The sequence below is a fragment of the Anser brachyrhynchus genome, assembly GCF_964034855.1.
Source record: "Anser brachyrhynchus genome assembly, chromosome: 31".
NCBI lineage: Eukaryota > Metazoa > Chordata > Aves > Anseriformes > Anatidae > Anser > Anser brachyrhynchus.
In genome coordinates this window covers 695,443-713,275 of record NC_137724.1, presented here as the reverse complement: position 1 = coordinate 713,275, position 17,833 = coordinate 695,443, and the positions used below count along the sequence as shown (strand labels likewise).

The 17,833-nt window shown below is 50.0% G+C and overlaps 5 protein-coding genes and 1 long non-coding RNA gene across 6 annotated transcripts in view; 3 read left to right on the top strand and 3 right to left on the bottom strand.

Annotated features, from left to right (window-relative positions):
* Positions 1-3,102, bottom strand: part of LOC308184324 (uncharacterized protein) — a 70,936-nt gene extending 67,834 nt beyond the window's left edge. Inside the window, exon 1 of the mRNA XM_080571377.1 lies at positions 2,535-3,102. The gene's annotated coding sequence lies outside the window, so the exon portion shown is untranslated. The remainder of the gene's footprint in view (positions 1-2,534) is intronic.
* The window catches only part of LOC308184368, a 342,195-nt gene that overhangs the window by 182,338 nt on the left and 142,024 nt on the right, over positions 1-17,833 (top strand). The window lies entirely within an intron of this gene.
* LOC308184351 (olfactory receptor 14C36-like) overlaps positions 1-17,833 on the top strand; it is a 154,542-nt gene that overhangs the window by 39,406 nt on the left and 97,303 nt on the right. The gene's annotated exons all lie outside the window — the stretch shown is intronic.
* LOC308184345 (olfactory receptor 14A16-like) overlaps positions 1-17,833 on the top strand; it is a 216,742-nt gene that overhangs the window by 133,237 nt on the left and 65,672 nt on the right. The window lies entirely within an intron of this gene.
* On the bottom strand, positions 3,105-6,478 carry LOC308184359 (olfactory receptor 14A16-like). The gene has a single exon (XM_080571413.1). It carries the CDS (start codon positions 4,161-4,163, stop codon positions 3,240-3,242), a length of 924 nt encoding a protein of 307 aa, XP_080427539.1. The 5' UTR covers positions 4,164-6,478; the 3' UTR covers positions 3,105-3,239.
* Positions 10,215-11,555, bottom strand: LOC308184357 (olfactory receptor 14A16-like). Its single transcript, XM_080571411.1, has one exon. It carries the CDS (start codon positions 11,240-11,242, stop codon positions 10,310-10,312), a length of 933 nt encoding a protein of 310 aa, XP_080427537.1. The 5' UTR covers positions 11,243-11,555; the 3' UTR covers positions 10,215-10,309.

Below are 17,833 nucleotides of genomic sequence, written 5' to 3'. Positions count from 1 at the left end.
AACTAACTTGTTATCATCTGCAAATGTACTGAGGGTGCACTTATTTCTCTCATTCAGATCATCCATCAAAATAGTAAACAAAACTGGACCCAGTACTGAGGCCTGGGGAGTGCCACCGGTGACCGTCCACCAACTGGACTGATCTCTCTTCACTCAGGCTCTTTGAGCATGGCCTTCCAGACAGTTCTTCAAGCAGCAAACTCTACACTTGTCCAAGCCATGAGCGGCCAGATGGGTTGTCATTCTGCAGGGCTCCTGCTGCTGAGTCCACACGGAGAAGATGTAGCTCCTTCTTTTATGTTTTTTTTTTTTCTAATGCCCTGTGCTCAGTCCTTTCAAACCAACTAAGCATGAATCTGGTGCTTGTGATGAGCTGGTGCTCAGCTCGTATTCCAATTACTTGCTAGCATGTATCATTGTTGTTGAGTTTGTACAGCATGGGCATTCTTGTATTCCCTTTTGTCTCTGTTTGCTTGAGTCTGCATTGTCAATGGTAGTTCAGGAAGACCAGAGGGAGTGGCTGCAGGGGAAGCATGAGGTTGCATCTGTCATGGTGGGACTTTGGCCAGCATTCACAGTGCAGTGACTCAAGCTGTGACACAGCCAGGAGTTGCACACTTTGAGGGAATCCCAAAGGTAGTTCCTTCTTGAAGGGCAATGCCATCCTGAGTCCTGTCCTTGCCTGTGCAGCACCTGTCAAAGGGTCGATATAAGTTTCTCCTCAGAAGAAAGGCCCCACCATGAAGGGCTGCCTAGAGCTGGGCTCCTCTCCACAGTTCTGATGCAGAGTCTTCTCCTGCAGGGGCTCTCCCTGGACTGCAGCCTCCTTCAGGCCACATCCACCTGCTCCCACACGGGGTCTTCCATCAGTTGCGGTGTGGAGATCTGCTCCAACATGGTGCACCAAGGGCTGCAGGGGAACTTCTTCTCCAGCACCTGGAGCACCACCTCACCCTCTTTCTTCACTGACCTTGGTGTCTGCAGGGTTTCTCTCAGCTTCATGAGGCCAGACTGCTTCAGTAAGGGACTAGACCACAGCAATGCAGGATTTGGGGATCAGGTGATCAGGTTAGGGTTTAGGGATTAGATCTCGCCTTCCACAGTTAGTGGTTGGGCAGAGTATTAGAGGGAGGCTTGTGTTTTCTGCCTTGGTTTCTAGTCTGTGTCTAGTGTAGAGACTAGGTTATTTGTTGGGATTTTCTTCAGGGTTCTGTTGAGGAATCATGTTAAGGCTGGAATTCAGTGCTAGTGACAAAAGGCTGAGGAATAGGGTGAGAACTGAGCTAAGAGTGTATGGTAAGGCCTTATGGTTTTGGGACTTTGCTAACCCATGCCAGGTGACATTTGAGGTTTAGGGGTAAGAGTAGTGGATTCCTTGCAGAGAGAGGGATAGCATTTAGATGTAGGGATAGGGCTTACGGTTACTGCTTAGAAATATTGCCAGGGCTTGACATGAATGTTTTCCTAGTCAGTGTTGCAGCAGCACAGCCTTACACGAACCCCTCTCACCTGTTCTAGATCTTTCCGTCTGTTAGCCAAGTCCCTTTTCTCTCCCCCAAATCTCCCACCTTTATTCTCCCAGATTTCCCCTGAGCTCCCCAAATGTGTCACCCTGTTGGGGGCAGCTTTCTATGGCCTTTATGACCTCAGAGGCTCTGCCTCCCTGCTGTTGGCCAGCCAGGGGCTGGGACAGAAGTGACCTCACAGCCAGCATCCACAGGGCTACAAGGAGTTCTTGTGCTCAGGAGGCGTCTTCCCAGCCCACCCAGGAGCACCGGGTGCACAATCCCTCAGGTACTCTGCCTGCCAAGCATCTCATGCTTCAGAAGGCCTCACACATGTCCCGACTCAGGTTTCCTCATGCAGCCTTTAGCAACTCCAGGGCATCCTGAAGGAAATGCCCATCCATGTGTGGAAAAGTGATTCAAGAGCTGAATATATACTTTAGGAAAATATACGTTTTAGGCAAACTCTGCAGAGAAGGAGTTGGTGTGACAGTTATGATGACTAGGATTGCTTTATTCAGCTCCTATTCTAGGGGACCATACCTCCAATGGGAAGTGAACTTTAGACTCTCTGTGTCCCACTGGAATTTATGTTCCCTTAGGGAACAGTTTCTGGCACTTGGACTTACTCAGGTTCATCTCACCACAACCATACTGTGTGCAGTCTCATATGGACAAGGGAAACATGGACTCCCGATGTAGTCATTTAGTGTCCATATCCAGAGGAAGAAACCACCTGTGTGAACTGGGGTGAGAGCCCAGTGCTAGGAAGAGTGGTTGCAAGGGGCTGCTCTTGGACCATTGCCCTGAGGCAGCATCTGCCAGGGTGTCCAGAGTACAAGGTCCAAGCCCTGCCCCTGCTCTGCTGGTCCTCCCTGACTCTCCCAGGAGGACAGCCTTGAATGCTGTGGACACAGGCTGGTGAAGTCAATATCTCATAGGTGCTGGGCACCAACAGGCAGGAATGGAATCATCCCTCCCTGCAAAAAATATGATCCTGGGACTCCTATCTTATCTGCCTGAGCCCACAGAGAAACAAGCAAAGCAAGGAGCCTCCTTCAAGTCAGTTCCTTTGAAATATCCATGACAGGAGCTTTGGGAGAAGATCTGAGCCTTCAGGCACTGCCCCAAGTAGATCTCCTTTTATGCTGCAGATGCTGGTACGGAGCCAGCTGTGTTAGAGAAGTGCCCCTGGCCTGTCCCTGCCTGTGGACACAGGACTGCCACACAACAGCATGGTGAGCAAGCGACAAGAGCAATTAGTCCTCACAGCAAGATAAGGGCTCTGTAGGAGAGTGTGGGAGGTGAAAGGGAGAGCAGCAAGGGACAGACCAAGCCCTGGGGCTCCCTGGCATTGCTGCTGTGCCAGGACTCTGTTCCCCTCAACCTCTGCACACAGCTAAGTGCCACCACATTCCTCTGAGGATGGATCTCAGGCAAGCAAGTCACTGCAGGAACCATATTTTTATTTAAATACACATTAAATATTTAATTGGCCTGTAAATGCACCTTGTTTACACCTAGTCTCAGAGTCAGACGAGACATTAGGTAGTGACTTGGAAGAGCAAGAAAGAATAATTTTTTTTTTTTTTTGGACAAATATATCACTACATAAGTAAAGCAAAAAGCAAAACAAACAAACAAACAAACAAAAAAAAAAAACGTAATATATGTCTTGGCCTTTAATGAGTTACATTATGAGTGATATGCAGAAGACAGGCAGTTAATTGCTTCTCAAAAACCTCCAGTCATCACTTTCCACACTGCATCCTTGAGCTCCTGGTTCCTCATGCTGTAGATGAGGGGGTTCACTGCTGGAGGCACCACTGAGTACAGAACTGCTAGCAAAAGATTCAGGGAGGAGGAGGACATGGAGGGGGGCTTCAGGTAGGCAAAAAAGGCAGTGCTGATGAACAGTGAGACCATGGCCAGGTGAGGGAGGCATGTGGAAAAGGCTTTGTGCCGGCCCTGCATCGAGGGGATCCTCAGCACAGCCCTGAAGATCTGCACATAGGACAGCACAAGGAAGACAAAACACCCAAATAATAAACAGACACTAACCACAAGAAGCCCAACCTCTCTGAGGTAGGCATCTGAGCAGGAGAGCTTGAGGATCTGGGGAATTTCACAGAAGAACTGGTCCAGGGCATTGCCTTGGCAGAGGGGGAGGGAAAAGGTATTGGCAGTGTGCAGCACAGCATAGAGAAAAGTACTGCCCCAGGTAGCTGCTGCCATGTTGACACAAGTTCTGCTGTCCATTATTGTCCCGTAGTGCAAGGGTTTGCAGATGGCAACGTAGCGGTCATAGGCCATGATGGTGAGAAGGTAAAATTCTTCTGTGACAAAGACAACAAAGAAAAAGACCTGGGTAGCACAGCCTGCATAGGAAATGGTCCTGGTGTCCCACAGGAAGTTGGCCATGGCTTTGGGCACAGTGGTGGTAATAGTGCCCAGGTCGAGGAGGGCGAGGTTGAGGAGGAAGAAGTACATGGGGGTGTGGAGGTGGTGGTCACAGGCTACGACGGTGAGGATGAGGCCGTTGCCCAGGAGGGCAGCCAGGTAGATGGCCAGGAAGAGCCCGAAGTGCAGGAGCTGCAGCTCATGTGTGTCTGCGAATGGGAGGAGGAGGAACTCGTTGGGGAAGCTGCTGTTGGACATTTGCTGCCTCAGGGCATGGTTGGCTGTCAATGGTGGAAAAACAGAGTCAAGTTAGCAAGACTTCTCTGAGCAAAACCGCTACCGTGTTTCACAGATTCTTCTTCAACATGACACACTGTGTCTTCCTTATGACCTCTGTTTTATTCCGTCTGAGGTGCCTCAATGTCCAGGCAGATCCCTCTGTGGGCTCAGTAGAAGTCAGTACTGCCCTACAATATCCAGTGAAGAGCGCTGGGGATGGATCTATGGTGCCCAAAGGCCAGAGGCATCACTATTTTCAGGCTCCAAGAAGGACATCCAACAATCCCATGAGAAACACTGAAGGTGGTTTTGGTGTTCTCTGTAGGCAGAGGGGTGTGAAGAGAAAATCTGAGGCTTTTCACAGACCTACAGCTCTCTTTCAGTGTCATTCTCTGAAAGCCTCAGTGAAAGCCTGGTCTTTCCTTTCATTCTCCCCTAAAGTTGTCCCTGGGGTGCTGTGGATCTGTGAGCAAACTGCCCCAGGCAGCAGCCTCTGGGCACCAGCAGGACCCTGCCCTGCTGAGGGGGCTCCTTCCACCCACAGCTTTGCCCCACAGCACCCTGGGCAGCTCCCTGGGCAGGCTGAGTGCTGAGCCTGGCAGGTGGCAGAGGCCCTGCCCCAGCACACAGGCCCTGGGGCACAGCAGGGACCCTGCTCTGCACCACAGCCCTGGGCACTCCTGCCTGCACCCTGGCTGCACAGCCTGCAGCTGGCACTATGAGAAGGAACCCTCATGTCCTTCCCCTCTGACAGCTTTGGCAGGAAATCATTGATTCAGGAAACATCCCCATCCTCTGCACTGGACAAGCCAGTATATAAGCCAGGAAACCTGTATTCTTCCAGTTTAGAGCCACACATCCCCGGTGACTACCAGCCATGGAACTGGCAACTGTAGAAGAGACCCCTAGGATACTTTCATCTGCCTTGCCCTTCAGCCTTAGACTTACCCCGTTCAGGGCTGTGAAGATTTGTCCTGCAGTGAGCTCTCAGCAGCCCCCCTCCACACTGCCTTTAACATCTCCCTCCCTTCTCCCAGCCGCCCTTGTCCCCTGCAGGCAGTGCCCCCAGCCCTGCTGCGCTGTGCAGAGGAGCTGCTCCTGGGCAGAGCTGTCTCTCTGCAGCGCTGCCTGCTTGCCAGGAGCTCCCCTTGGGCCCAGGAGCCCAGCCTAGCTCAGCAGCACAGCTCCAGCCCAAGGCTTCGCTGTCTCTGCCCTCTCTTGTGTCCCTTGACATGTCTGTCACTGGGCCTCCAGGGAACCAACTTTGAAACAGACTGATGCAATCCCTGAAGTTCCCTCCCACAGCTGGGGAGAGACACTTACTTCCAGCAGTGCCATTTCTCCTATCAGGAGAAGCTTCATCAAAGAATCACCTTGTCTTCTTTCAGTTTTAGGCAGGACACCCAGACTGTGACTGGCAGGAATCACATTTTCCCAAGCTGAGGTAAGAGATCACAAGGACTCAACTGAGGCATCTCATCCTGAATCTGATGTCCTAGGGCTGAAATGGGGCCCAGAACCTTCAATACCAGTCACAAACTCACACAAGTTGGGATTTCTCTAACGTCTTCTCAGGTACAGCACCTCTGAGGTGCCAGACGTTGTGTCAGATAGATTCCATGAGAACTTCAGAGATTGGAAATGTAAGTATTAGCATTTTGTCAGGGTATGCCTCCTAAAAATATTGCCTTCCTTTTTGCCTTTTCCCTAACATGGGGTCTTTCACTTTACCTTTAGCTAAAAAAAATATATAAAACTCCCCTATAACATATCTCTCTCACCCCCCTATAAGGGAGATCCCCTCTCTGACTTCTCCAAGCTAAACAAGCCTATCCTCGTATAAGAGATGTTCCAGTCTCCTCATCATCTTTGCAGCCCTCCTCTGCACTCTCTCCAGTAGTTCCATGTCTCTCCTGTACTGGGAGGCCCAGAACTGGACATAATACTCCAGCTGAGGCCTCACCAGGGCTGAGTAGAGGGGGAGGATCACCTTCCTTGACCTGCAGGCAACACTCTTCCAAATGCACCCCAGGATACCGTGGGCCTTCTTGGCCACAAGGGAACATTGCTGACTCATGGCTAACGTTGTCTACCAGGGCTGCCTTGTCCTTCTCTGCAGAGCTGCTTTATAGCAGGTCACCCCCCAACGTGTCCTGGTGCATGGGGTTATTCCTTCCTAGGAGAAGGACCTTGCACTTGCTTCTGTTGAAATTCATGAGGTTCCTCACTGCCCAGCTCTACAGCCTACCGAGGTCCCTCTGAATGGCGGCACAGACCTCTGCAGTATCAGCCACTCCTCATGGTTTTGTGTCTTCAGCACATTTGCTAAGGGTGCACTCTTTTGCATCCTCTAGGATGAGTAAGTTAAACAAGACTGGACCCAGTACTGACCCCTGGGGGACAGCTGGGGATGTTCAGCCTGGAGAAGAGAATGCTCTGGGGTGACCTCATTGCAAATTTGCAGTACTTAAAGAGGGCTTATAAAAAAGATGGAGAGCAATTTTTTTTTTTTCTCAATCAGTTAATGACAGGAGAAGGGGGAATGGATCTAAATTAAAAGAGGGGAGATTTAGGTAGGTAAGGAGGAAATTCTTCCCTCAGAAGGTGGTGAGGCACTGGAACAGGTTGTCCAGAGAGGCTGTGGATGCCCCATCCCTGGATGTGTTCAAACCCAGGTTGGCTGAGGCCCTGGCAACCTGATCTAATGCGTGGCATCCCTGCCCATGGCAGGGGGCTTGGAACTAGATGCTCTTAAAGGTTCCTTTCCAACCTAAGCCATTCTATGATTTTCCCTTGACGACTCCATGATGACTACTCCTGATCACCTTCTTAGCCCTGCACGTGCTTGGAGCTGACCTCCAGGATGAGCTGCTCCATCCCCTTTCCAGGGATGGAGGTGAGGCTGACTGGCCTGTAGGATTTTTGCACCCTGCTTCTTGTCCTTTCAGAAGACAGTGGTGACGTTGGCTTTCTTCAGCGGAGAAGACAGAGAGAGGATCTCATCAATGTGTATAAGTATCTGAAGAAGGGTGTCAAGATGATGGAATCAGACTCTTTTCAGTGGAGCCCAGTGACAGGACAAGAGGCAATGGGCACAAACTGAAAAACAGGGAGTTCCATCTGAATATGAGAAAACACTTCTTTACTGTGAGGGTAAGAGAGCACTGGAACAGGTGGCCATGACAGACTGGGGAGTCTCTTTCTCTAGAGATATTCAAAATCCGCCTGGATGTGATCCTCTAGGGCTGCCATCTCTTCCACTGAGGACCATGAGGAGACACCAGCCCCAGGGCCTCCTCGAATCCTCACCCCTGCACAGAACTCGTGAGGTGTCCATCCACTATTCTGCACTTGCTATTGCACACGCCCACATCACACTGCCTCCAGCAGGAGCCCTGAGACTCCTGTGAGGGAAAGGCTCCCCCTTCCCAGGGGATGGGGAGCAGGGCTTGGTCATGATCCAGCCCTTGTTGAAACTCAGCAAGGGCTCTGGTGGCATCAGAGCCACCTCAATGTTTTTGTTTTCCACTTGGATTTAGTACATCCAACTTCCTCCTTCATTCTCAGGGGTAGGCACCTGGTCTGCTTGTTCTCCTCATGCTCTCTTTGGTGATGGGCTTCAGTCAGGCCTGCTAACAGCCTCAGAAACTTGGAGGATTGCTCCTGACTTCTACTTTTTCAGAGGTTTATTCAATCCTTCAGCCTCTGCTGTTCAGGATCTTGGCACTAGAAAGAGCAACAATACATTCTGGTGCTCTTGAATTCCCTTTCAAGTTGCAACTCGTTATGATTTGGACTAGTGCTGTGCTTGGAAGATGCTGTCCTTGAAGAACAGCTGTACTGAGCTCTGCTGCTCTTGTGTGCTGCTCACTTGTGTGGGAATTCAGGTTGTGTTTTTGCAATGGAAAACTCCACTAACCTTGCATATTCAAAAGTTACTGTGCAGGCATAACAGTGGCATAACAGTGGGGAGTATGTTTGGCAGATAAGGGGACAGTGGAAAGTCCCAGTCTCCCCAAATAAGGAGGATAGCTAAGAAAAACAAGATGAGCAGTGTGAAATTGGTAAAACAATAAATCACAGGCCCTCTAGTCATGAGAGAAGAAGAAAAAAAAAAAAGGAGAAATTAACAGTCAGTCAAATAAAATTGTTCATATATGATACAGTAATAAGCATCAGTAGTTTGTGAACCTGTAGTACTCAGCCAATGAGGAAACAGGGGAGGAATCAAGCATCAGGTAATAGGGAATATAAGGTTATGATATACTTTTGCTTTGAGCTCCTGCTTACAGGATGCCTGCCATTGCAGTCATGAATAAAAATGCTGCTTCACTGAGATCCTCTCCAGAGCCTGTGTTATTGGCTATGGATCGTTTCTCATACCTGAGCTCCTCACTACACATCCCCAGAATAGGCCCAAGTCTGCTCCTCAAAAGGTGTGACATCTGCTGTCTTCTACTCTCTTTCCTCATGCCCCTTGGGATCTGTGACCCAACAATTTCAGGGGCACGACAGCCACATTAGCAGTAGGGTGATGGTTGGACCAGATGATCTTGAAGGTCTTTTAAAATCTTAATGATTCTATGACCCCTGACCAACTCTTTCTGGCATGCAGGTATCAGATCCAGGTTTGTATTACCTCTGTTGGACCATCTGGCAGCTGGACCAAGAAGCTATTCCAAGATGCTCCAGAAACCACCTGGACTGTTTGCACTCAGCTCTGTTCCCCTTCTGGAAAATGGCAGGGACATTAAAAAGCCCTCAGGGAGACCCAGACTCATACATCCAGAGACTTCTTTGGGGTGCTTAACAATGACTATGTCCACTTCCTCACCCTGGTTGCAGGTTCTTTTTCTCCCATCATGATTGCACCCTTAGTGACCCCTCCTCTGATTGGCACCCACAAGGGCTCACGGAATGTTTCGCATGTCACATAGAGGAGCTCCATATATCCAGGCAACTTCAGTGAGGAAATCTAACTCTGGATCATTCCAGCCTGTCTGTCCTGAAGTCCGTACCCACCCACTGAAGGATCCCATAACTGCATGTCCTGTCCCACCATGCCTTGGCAGTGACTCCATGGATGTCAGAAATCACAGGCTCCAGCTTGTTCTGGTCTGTGCACCTGACTGAGGGCGTTGGTACATCTTTGGGCTGTCACACCTCAGCTGTGGGACCATGCCAAGCTCTGCCTGCTGTCTGCAGTGACAATGAGAAGCAGAGCTGGGACGAGCAGCTCTGGCAAGAGATGGGTTTAATTTCAGTCTATCTCTGCAGCCCCTGAGGGCTGTTGGTGGTGGTTAAGCTGTTCTCCAAGAATCTCAAGGTACTGCTGAGAGGCACACTCTGAAAATGGTTGGTCTGTTCCTTGATGGATGTATCAAGGGATAAGTAAAGGATGGAGGAGAGAAAAAACAGGAGTTTGAGAGCATAGGCACATGAGTGGACTGCCCTACATTTACTAAATTAGGAGGCTCTTTCAATTTCCCTGAGGGTAGATGGGCCTTACAGAGACATCTTGATAAATCTGAAAGCTAGTCAATCATCTACCATTTAAAAATTAACAAGAACTAATGCCAGATTCTGCACATCAGACCATGTATTCCTGGATGTACATATAGATTGGGAGACAAGTGCATGGAGCATAACCCTGAAGAAAGGGATCTGGGGGATATGGTTCATGGTAAGCTCAGGATGAGTCAACAATATTCCCTGCAGTGACCATGAGATGGTGGAGTTGATCCTGTGGGAGGACAGCATAACTCAGAAATAGCAAGCTCAAAACCCTGATCTTCAGGAAAGCTGTCTTTGGCCTCTTCAGTGATCTGTTTAGAAGAGTTCTGTGAGTTTAGGAAAGCCAAAGTCCAGCAGTAATTGAATTTTGCTGAGGATGCCAAAGACTGTAAGAAGAGACCTTTGTAGAGCCCTTCCTTTTATTTAAATACATCCTAAACACACTTAAAATAGACGTTGTTTACACCAAGTCTCGGAGTCACACAAGACAGGTAGATACCGATATGGAAGGGGATGAACAGTGATATTTCTTTGTGTAAAACACTATGACAAATAAAGAAAAAACATCTGAGCGTTTAGTTATATTAAGAGTGATATGCTGAAGAAGAGAGTTATTCTTCTGAAAAACATCCAGTCATCAATTTCCACACTGCATCCTTCAGCTCCTTGTTCGTCATGCTGTAGATGAAGGGGTTCATTGCTGGAGGTACCACCGGGTACAGAACTGTAAGCAAAAGATTCAGGGAGGAGGAGGACATGGAGGGGGGCTTCAGGTAGGAAAATGTGCCCGTGCTGATAAACAGGGAGATCACGGCCAGGTGAGGGAGGCACGTGGAAAAGGCTTTGTGCCATCCCTGCTCTGAGGGCATCCTCAGCACGGCCTTGAAGATTTGCACATAGGAGAAAAGAATGAAAACAAAACACCCAAATACTATACAGACACAAACCACAAGAAGCCCAACCTCTCTGAGGTAGGTATCTGAGCAGGAGAGCTTGAGGATCTGGGGAATTTCACAGAAGAACTGGTCCAGGGCATTGCCTTGGCAGAGGGGGAGGGAAAAGGTATTGGCAGTGTGTAGCACAGCATAGAGAAAGCCACTGCCCCAGGTAGCTGCTGCCATGTTGACACAAGTTCTGCTGTCCATTATTGTCCTGTAGTGCAAGGGTTTGCAGATGGCAACGTAGCGGTCATAGGCCATGATGGGGAGAAGAGAAAACTCTGCTGCAAGGAAGGCAACAAACATAAAGACTTGAGTAGCACAACTTGAGTAAGAAATGACTCTGGTGCCCCACAGGGAATTGGCCATGGCTTTGGGGACAGTGGTGGTAATAGTGCTCAGGTCGAGGAGGGCGAGGTTGAGGAGGAAGAAGTACATGGGGGTGTGGAGGCGGTGGTCGCAGGCTACGGCTGTGAGGATGAGGCCGTTGCCCAGGAGGGCAGCCAGGTAGATGCCCAGGAAGAGCCCGAAGTGCAGGAGCTGCAGCTCGCGCGTGTCTGCGAATGGCAGGAGGAGGAACTCTGTGGGGAAGGTGGTGTTGGACATTTGCTGCCTCAGGGCATGCAGACCTCGTCTAGGAGAAGAAAAAAGTGACACTTAGGCAGATATCTCTGAGCAAAACGCAGTCCTCCTCTCACAGAAATGACCGTTCCCTGAGGTGAATGAGGAATGAGTCAGCTCATTCAACAACTCTCCCAATTAAATGACAGTAGGACTGAGAGTTTAAAATGTGTTTTGGGTACTTTGTTCCCTAGAAGACATGCTCAGAGCAGGGCCCATCAGTCCAGTTCAGAACAGAAGCTTACACCCACCTGCACCCCAGACAGTAGGAGAACCACACACAGGTGGAGAAATAAGAAAGAATACCACAATGCTCCAGCCGGCTGACACAGCGAAAGGCAGATGGGTGTAGTGGGTTTATGTTGTAATGTTTTGGTAGCAGGGGCGCGTAGGGGTGGCTTCTGTGAGAAGAATCTAGAAGGTGCCCCATGTTAAATAAGGGCCCCGCTGCTGACCACATCCGAGCCAATAAGCAATGTTGTTTGTGCCTCTGTGAGAGCAGATTTAAGAAAGGGAAAGAAATAAAAATAAATTAAAAACACGGCTGCACAGCAGCTGAGAGAGTGAGAGGAGTGAGAAACAGCCTTGCAGGCTCCAAGGTCAGTGAAGAAGGAGGGGGAGAGGTGCTCCAGGCACCGGAGCAGAAGTCCCCTGTGGTGAGGACCATGGTGAAGCAGGTTGTCCCTGTGCAGCCCGTGGAGTACCATGGTGAAACAGGGTTCCACAGCGGAACCGTGGAGGGAGCCCACAGTGGAGCAAATGGACCTTCACTGATGGAGGTTTCAGCCTGTGGAGGACCCCCACCAGAGCAGATTCTGGGACAGAGCTGTAGCCTGTGGGGAGGTGCCCACACAGGAGCAGGTCACCTTGCAGGAGCTGCTGCCCGTGGGGGACCCAGGTTGGAGCAGTGTGCTCCTGATGGGTGGACCCCATGGTATGGACCCATATCTGGATCAGTTCTTGAAGAGCTGATTCCTGTGGGAAGCCCACTCAGGATCAATTCAGGAAGGACGGCATCCTGTGGGAGGGACACCATGTAGGAGGTGAGATGAGAGTGACCGAGAAGGAGCGGCAGAAACGAAGTGCTATAGACTGACCACAACCCCCATTCCCCTGTTCACCTGTGCTACTCTGGGGGAGGAGGTGGAAGAGGGCAGATGGGGAGGGTGTTTTTGGTTTCTTTCCTTTGTTTCTCACTTCTCTAGCTTGTTCGTAATAGGCAATAGATCTATCTCCCTGCTCTGAGACTGTTTTGCCCATCAGGATAATTGTTGAGCAATCTCCCCATCCTTATCTCAACCCTTGAGCCCTTTGTGTTGTTTTTTCTCCCCCTTCCTCTTTGAGGAGGGGGAGTGAGAGAGTAGCAGTGGTGGAATTTGGCCACCCACCCAACTGAAACCACCACAGTGGGCATGTAAGGAAATCTTACCAAGCTTGCATGCCACCTATGGAAGTGACACTGCAGGGGAGGTACTCTTAGCCTCCTCGTTATGTATCACCTTGCAGGACACAGGCTCCTCTCCTCCTCTGGAGGTCCAGCTGAGGAGGAGGTGACTCATGCCCTAAAGCTCCTGAGGGCAGAGGCTGTGCTGGGTGGCAGAGGAGAGCAGGGGGTTGCTGCAGAGAAGGTGCCTGCACTGCAGGCCTGGCAGGGAGTGCCTGAATCCCCCCTCCCTTGGTGTTTCGGGCAGCAGCTTCCTCTCCCTCCCTGCCCAAGTCTCTGCTGCCTGGAGCTGTCCCTGCTGGCAGCTGCTTCCCTGTCCCCACATCTCCCTGCCATTGCTCACAGACCCCGTCCCACCTTCTGTGTGCTCAGCTCTGCCCTGCAGACACATCCGGACCCAAGGCACTTTTCACGGACATATTCCTGTCTTCAGTGGCTGAGGAGCAGCTCTGACCTGTCCTGAGAGCCCTTCAGGGCAGGCAAGTGAAAGATGAGACACCAGAATTCCTTTCCTTCTGGTAGTGTAGTCATTTCTTTTCCTTTTCAAGAATATCCCCCAGAGATGCCCTGGGGGTGCTGTGGAGCTGTAAGCAGCCTGACCCAGGCAGCAGCCTCTGGGCACTAGCAGGACCCTGCCCTGCCCTGCTGGGGAGGGGGGCGGAATCCTTCCACCTACAGCTTCTCCCTGAAGCGCCCAGGACAGCTCCCTGGGCAGGCTGAATGCTGAGCCTGGCAGGTGGCAGAGGCCCTGCCCCGGCACACAGCCCCTGGGGCACAGCAGGGACCCTGCTCTGCACCACAGCCCTGGGCACCCCTGCCTGCACCCTGGCTGCACAGCCTGCAGCTGGCCCTGCTTCAAGGAACCCTCATGTCCTGTCCCTCTGACAGCTTTGGCAGGTAATTCCTGTTCTGAAGCTTGTCATTCATACAGTAGAGAAAGTAGAGAGTCCTCCTGAAAGCTACCACAGGCTGTGGGATTTGCTATGAATTCTGGAGATGGCACCAGGAACAACAGCTGTGTTGCCCTGCAGCCAGAGACTTACCCTGTTCAGGGCTGGGAAGACTTCTCCAACACTGAGCTCTCAGCATCCCCCCTCCACACTGCCTTTAACATCTCCCTCCCTTCTCTCTGCCGCCCTTGTGCCCTGCAGGCAGTGCCCCCAGCCCTGCTGCGCTGTGCAGAGGAGCTGCTCCTGGGCAGAGCTGTCTCTCTGCAGCACTGCCCGCTTGCCAGGAGCTCCCGTTGGACCCAGGAGCCTGGCCCAGCTCAGCAGCACAGGGAGCTCTCAATAAGTCCCTGGGCCTCCAAGGGAATCAACTTTGAATCGAACTGATGCAATCATTGTTCTTCCTTCTTTCCACTAGAGAGAGACACCTATTTCCAGTACTATCTCTTCTCCTCAATCAAAATAAGTGTTCATTATGGGAATCATCTTTTCCTGTCCTGTTATCACTTAGGACACCCAAAAATTGTATTCCAGTTCTTTCAAGAACCTGTTAATATTCAGGAGAAGGAATTTTTTCACAGTAAATGATATCCCTCTGTCTACACAGACTACACAACCCAGTGAACTCATAGAATCACTGAATATTTGGGGCTGGAAAGGACCTTAAGGTCTACTTCCAGTCCCTTTGAAATGGGCAGAGTCACTTCCCACTAGACCGCTTTGCTCAAGGTCCCATCCAGCCTGACCTTGGATGCTACCAGGGATGAGGCATCCACCACTTCTCTGGGCAACCTGTTCCAGGGCCTCACCACCCACTACGTGAAGAATTTCTTCTTTAGATCTGATCTAAATCTACTCTCTTCTAGCTTCAAAGCACTGCCCCTTGTCCTATCACTACACTCCCTGATAGGGTCTCTCCACATCTTTCTTCTCTTTTTCTCCCTCTGTTCTGTTAAGAATGGGGAGGGAGAGAGCGGCTGTGTGGTGCTTGACTGCCTCCTGGGGATAAAGCACAACACATCTGGGAACAGAAACCTGACCAACAAGTGATAAAGGAGGCAGTGAGGGAGCCAGACCTGGTCAGTCACACTGCCTGGTGAGAGCATGAGAGAGAGACAAAATCTTTCTTCCAGCAAGGTTATCTGACCAGGAACCTTGTCAGTTGGGAAACCAAGGGAAAGGGGGGAATACTGGTAACAGGGGATGTCCTATGAGGAGAGGCTGAGGACACTTTGGGTTGTCTAGTCTGGAGAAAAGAAGGCTGAGGGGAGACCTCATTGCTCTCAGCAACTTCCTCAGCAGGGCAAGTGGAAAGGGAGGTGATGATCTTTTCTCCCTGGTAACTGATCACAGAACATGTGGGAATGAAACATAGCTGCATCAGGGGATATTCCGAGTGGACAGCAGGACATATTTTCTTTACTGTGAGGGTGGTCAAACACTGGAACAGGCTTCCTTGAGACCTTGTTGTTGTTCCAGGCCTGTCAATGTTCAAGAAGCATTTGGATATTGCCCTCATTAATATGCTGTAACTTTTCTTTAGCCCTGGAGAGATCAGGCAGTTGGACTAGATGATCTTTGAAGGTCCCTTCTAAATGAACTCTTCTCTTCTCTTCTCTTCTCTTCTCTTCTCTTCTCTTCTCTTCTCTTCTCTTCTCTTCTCTTCTCTTCTCTTCTCTTCTCTTCTCTTCTCTTCTCTTCTCTTCTCTTCTCTTCTCTTCTCTTCTCTTCTCTTCTCTTCTCTTCTCTTCTCTTCTCTTCTCTTCTCTTCTCTTCTCTTCTCTTCTCTTCTCTTCTCTTCTCTTCTCTTCTCTTCTCTTCTCTTCTCTTCTCTTCTCTTCTCTTCTCTTCTCTTCTCTTCTCTTCTCTTCTCCTCTCCTCTCCTCTCCTCTCCTCTCCTCTCCTCTCCTCTCCTCTCCTCTCCTCTCCTCTCCTCTCCTCTCCTCTCCTCTCCTCTCCTCTCCTCTCCTCTCCTCTCCTCTCCTCTCCTCTCCTCTCCTCTCCTCTCCTCTCCTCTCCTCTCCTCTCCTCTCCTCTCCTCTCCTCTCCTCTCCTCTCCTCTCCTCTCCTCTCCTCTCCTCTCCTCTCCTCTCCGCTTCTCTCTTCGCTTCACTTCGCTTCTCTCTTCGCTTCGCTTCTCTCTTTGCTTCTCTTCTCTTATCTTCTCCGCTTCGCTTCGCTTTTCTCTCTTCTCTCTTCGCTTCACTTCGCTTCTCTCTTCTTGCTTCGCTTCGCTTCCTGCAGACATGGGCATGTCCCATTTAAGTACTGGAAGGCTTCAATAATTTCTCATGGAATCTTGTCTTCTCGATACTAAGCAATCCCAACTCTCTCAGCCACTCTTCACAGGAGGTTTACTTGGTGTGCATGGCATGCTTTTGGTAGTGGGGTGGTAGGCTGCACAGGGTGCTGGATGGTGAGGAATATCAATTTGATCACTTTGGGGCAGCTCTTCTGGCTGTGTCCCATCACAATGTCTTGCACACTCTCAACCCACATGTCACAGGGGGCAGGTCACAGGGGGCAGTATGAGAAATAGAAACCCTTGATGCTGTGCTTACATGGTTCAGCACTAAGTGAACATCTAATATCTAATCTAAAACTACCCTCTTTTAGTTTTATAGCCATTGCCCCTTGTCCTATCACCAAATTCCTTGATAAAGTGTCCCTCCCCAGCTTTCCTGCAGGCCCCCTTTAGGTACTGGAAGGTTGCTGTAAGGTCTCCCCAGGGCCTTCTCCTTTCCATCTTGACAAACCCCAATTCTCCCAGCCTCTATTCATAACAGACCTGCTCCAGCCCTCTGAATGATTTTGTGGCCGTGCTCTGGACCTGCTCTACTAAGTTGATGTGTCTCTTATGCTGAGCTGAGACAGAAATTAAATGATAGGTATTTATTAAGCTTTAGAAGAAACACTAAAAAATTCTGTATTTTTCTTTTATTCGTGGTGTGAGGAATATTGGGTCATATTGCATCTTCCTTTGCAACTAATGGTTACACTTGATGAAACACGGTTTTCCTGCAAATGGCTGAACTGTTCGCCAATGGCAAATAGTGAATAATGAGTTCTTTTATTTTATTTTATTTTATTTTATTTTGCATGTGTGCACAGCTCTTGCTTTACTTACTAAACTGTCTTTATCTCAGCCCACAAAGTTTCTCACTTTTAGACCCACTGGGTGGGAGGACCAAGCTGGCTGCTGTGTGGTGCTTACCTACTTCCAGGTTAATACACAACAAAACCTTACTAAAGTCAGGGTAGATCTATAACCACAGCTCTGCCCTCATCTGCCAGGCCAGTCATTTCATCATGGACATTTCATGCCCAAATTGATTAGATGTGGCTTCCCCTACCTGAAGATGTCCCAACCGCTCCGGATGATTTTCTTGTCATTCCAGAGCCTGGAAAAGGGTTCCAGAAGGAGCTGCTCCATCGCCTTCCCAGGGATGAAGTGGAGCCTGAACACCCCGTACTTCCCTGGGCCCTCATCCTTGCCCTTCTTGCAGCTAGGAGGGACATTTGCTTTCCTCCAGTCTTGGGGCACTTCTGTTGGTCACCAGGATTGATCCCAGATAACCAAGAGTGACCTTGCAAGATCATCAGCCAGCTCCCTCTGCTCTCATGGGTGAATCCCATCAGGTCCCATAGACATGTGTATCCCATTTGTTCTAGTATGCCCTGACCTGACCCACTCCCACCAAGTGTACATCTTCCTTGCCCCTGACTTTCCCCAGTTCTCTATGACCTGGGATTCCAAAAGGACAGTCTTGACAGTAGGGACTGATGTGAAGAAGGAATTCAACACTTCAGCCTTTTCCCTGTCCTGTGTCAACAGATCCTGGGCCTCATCCAGCAGTGGGTCCGCATATTCCCAAACCTCCCTTTTGCCATCTATGTATTTCTAGAAGCTCTTCTTACTGCCTTGGACATCCTTGGCCAAATTCCATTGGAGTCGGGCATTAGCTTTCCGGAATTCTTCCCTACATGCTCAGACAAGGCCTCTGTAATCCTCTTAGGTTATCTGTTCTTGTTTCAACCGTCTCTATGCTTCTTTTCTGTGTTGGAGTTTTGCCAGGATATCCTGGTTCATCCATGCAGGCCACTTGCTATTTTTGCCTGATTTCATCTTTCCTGGGATAGACGGCTCTTGATGTTGGAGGAGGTGATCCTGGAATATTAACGACC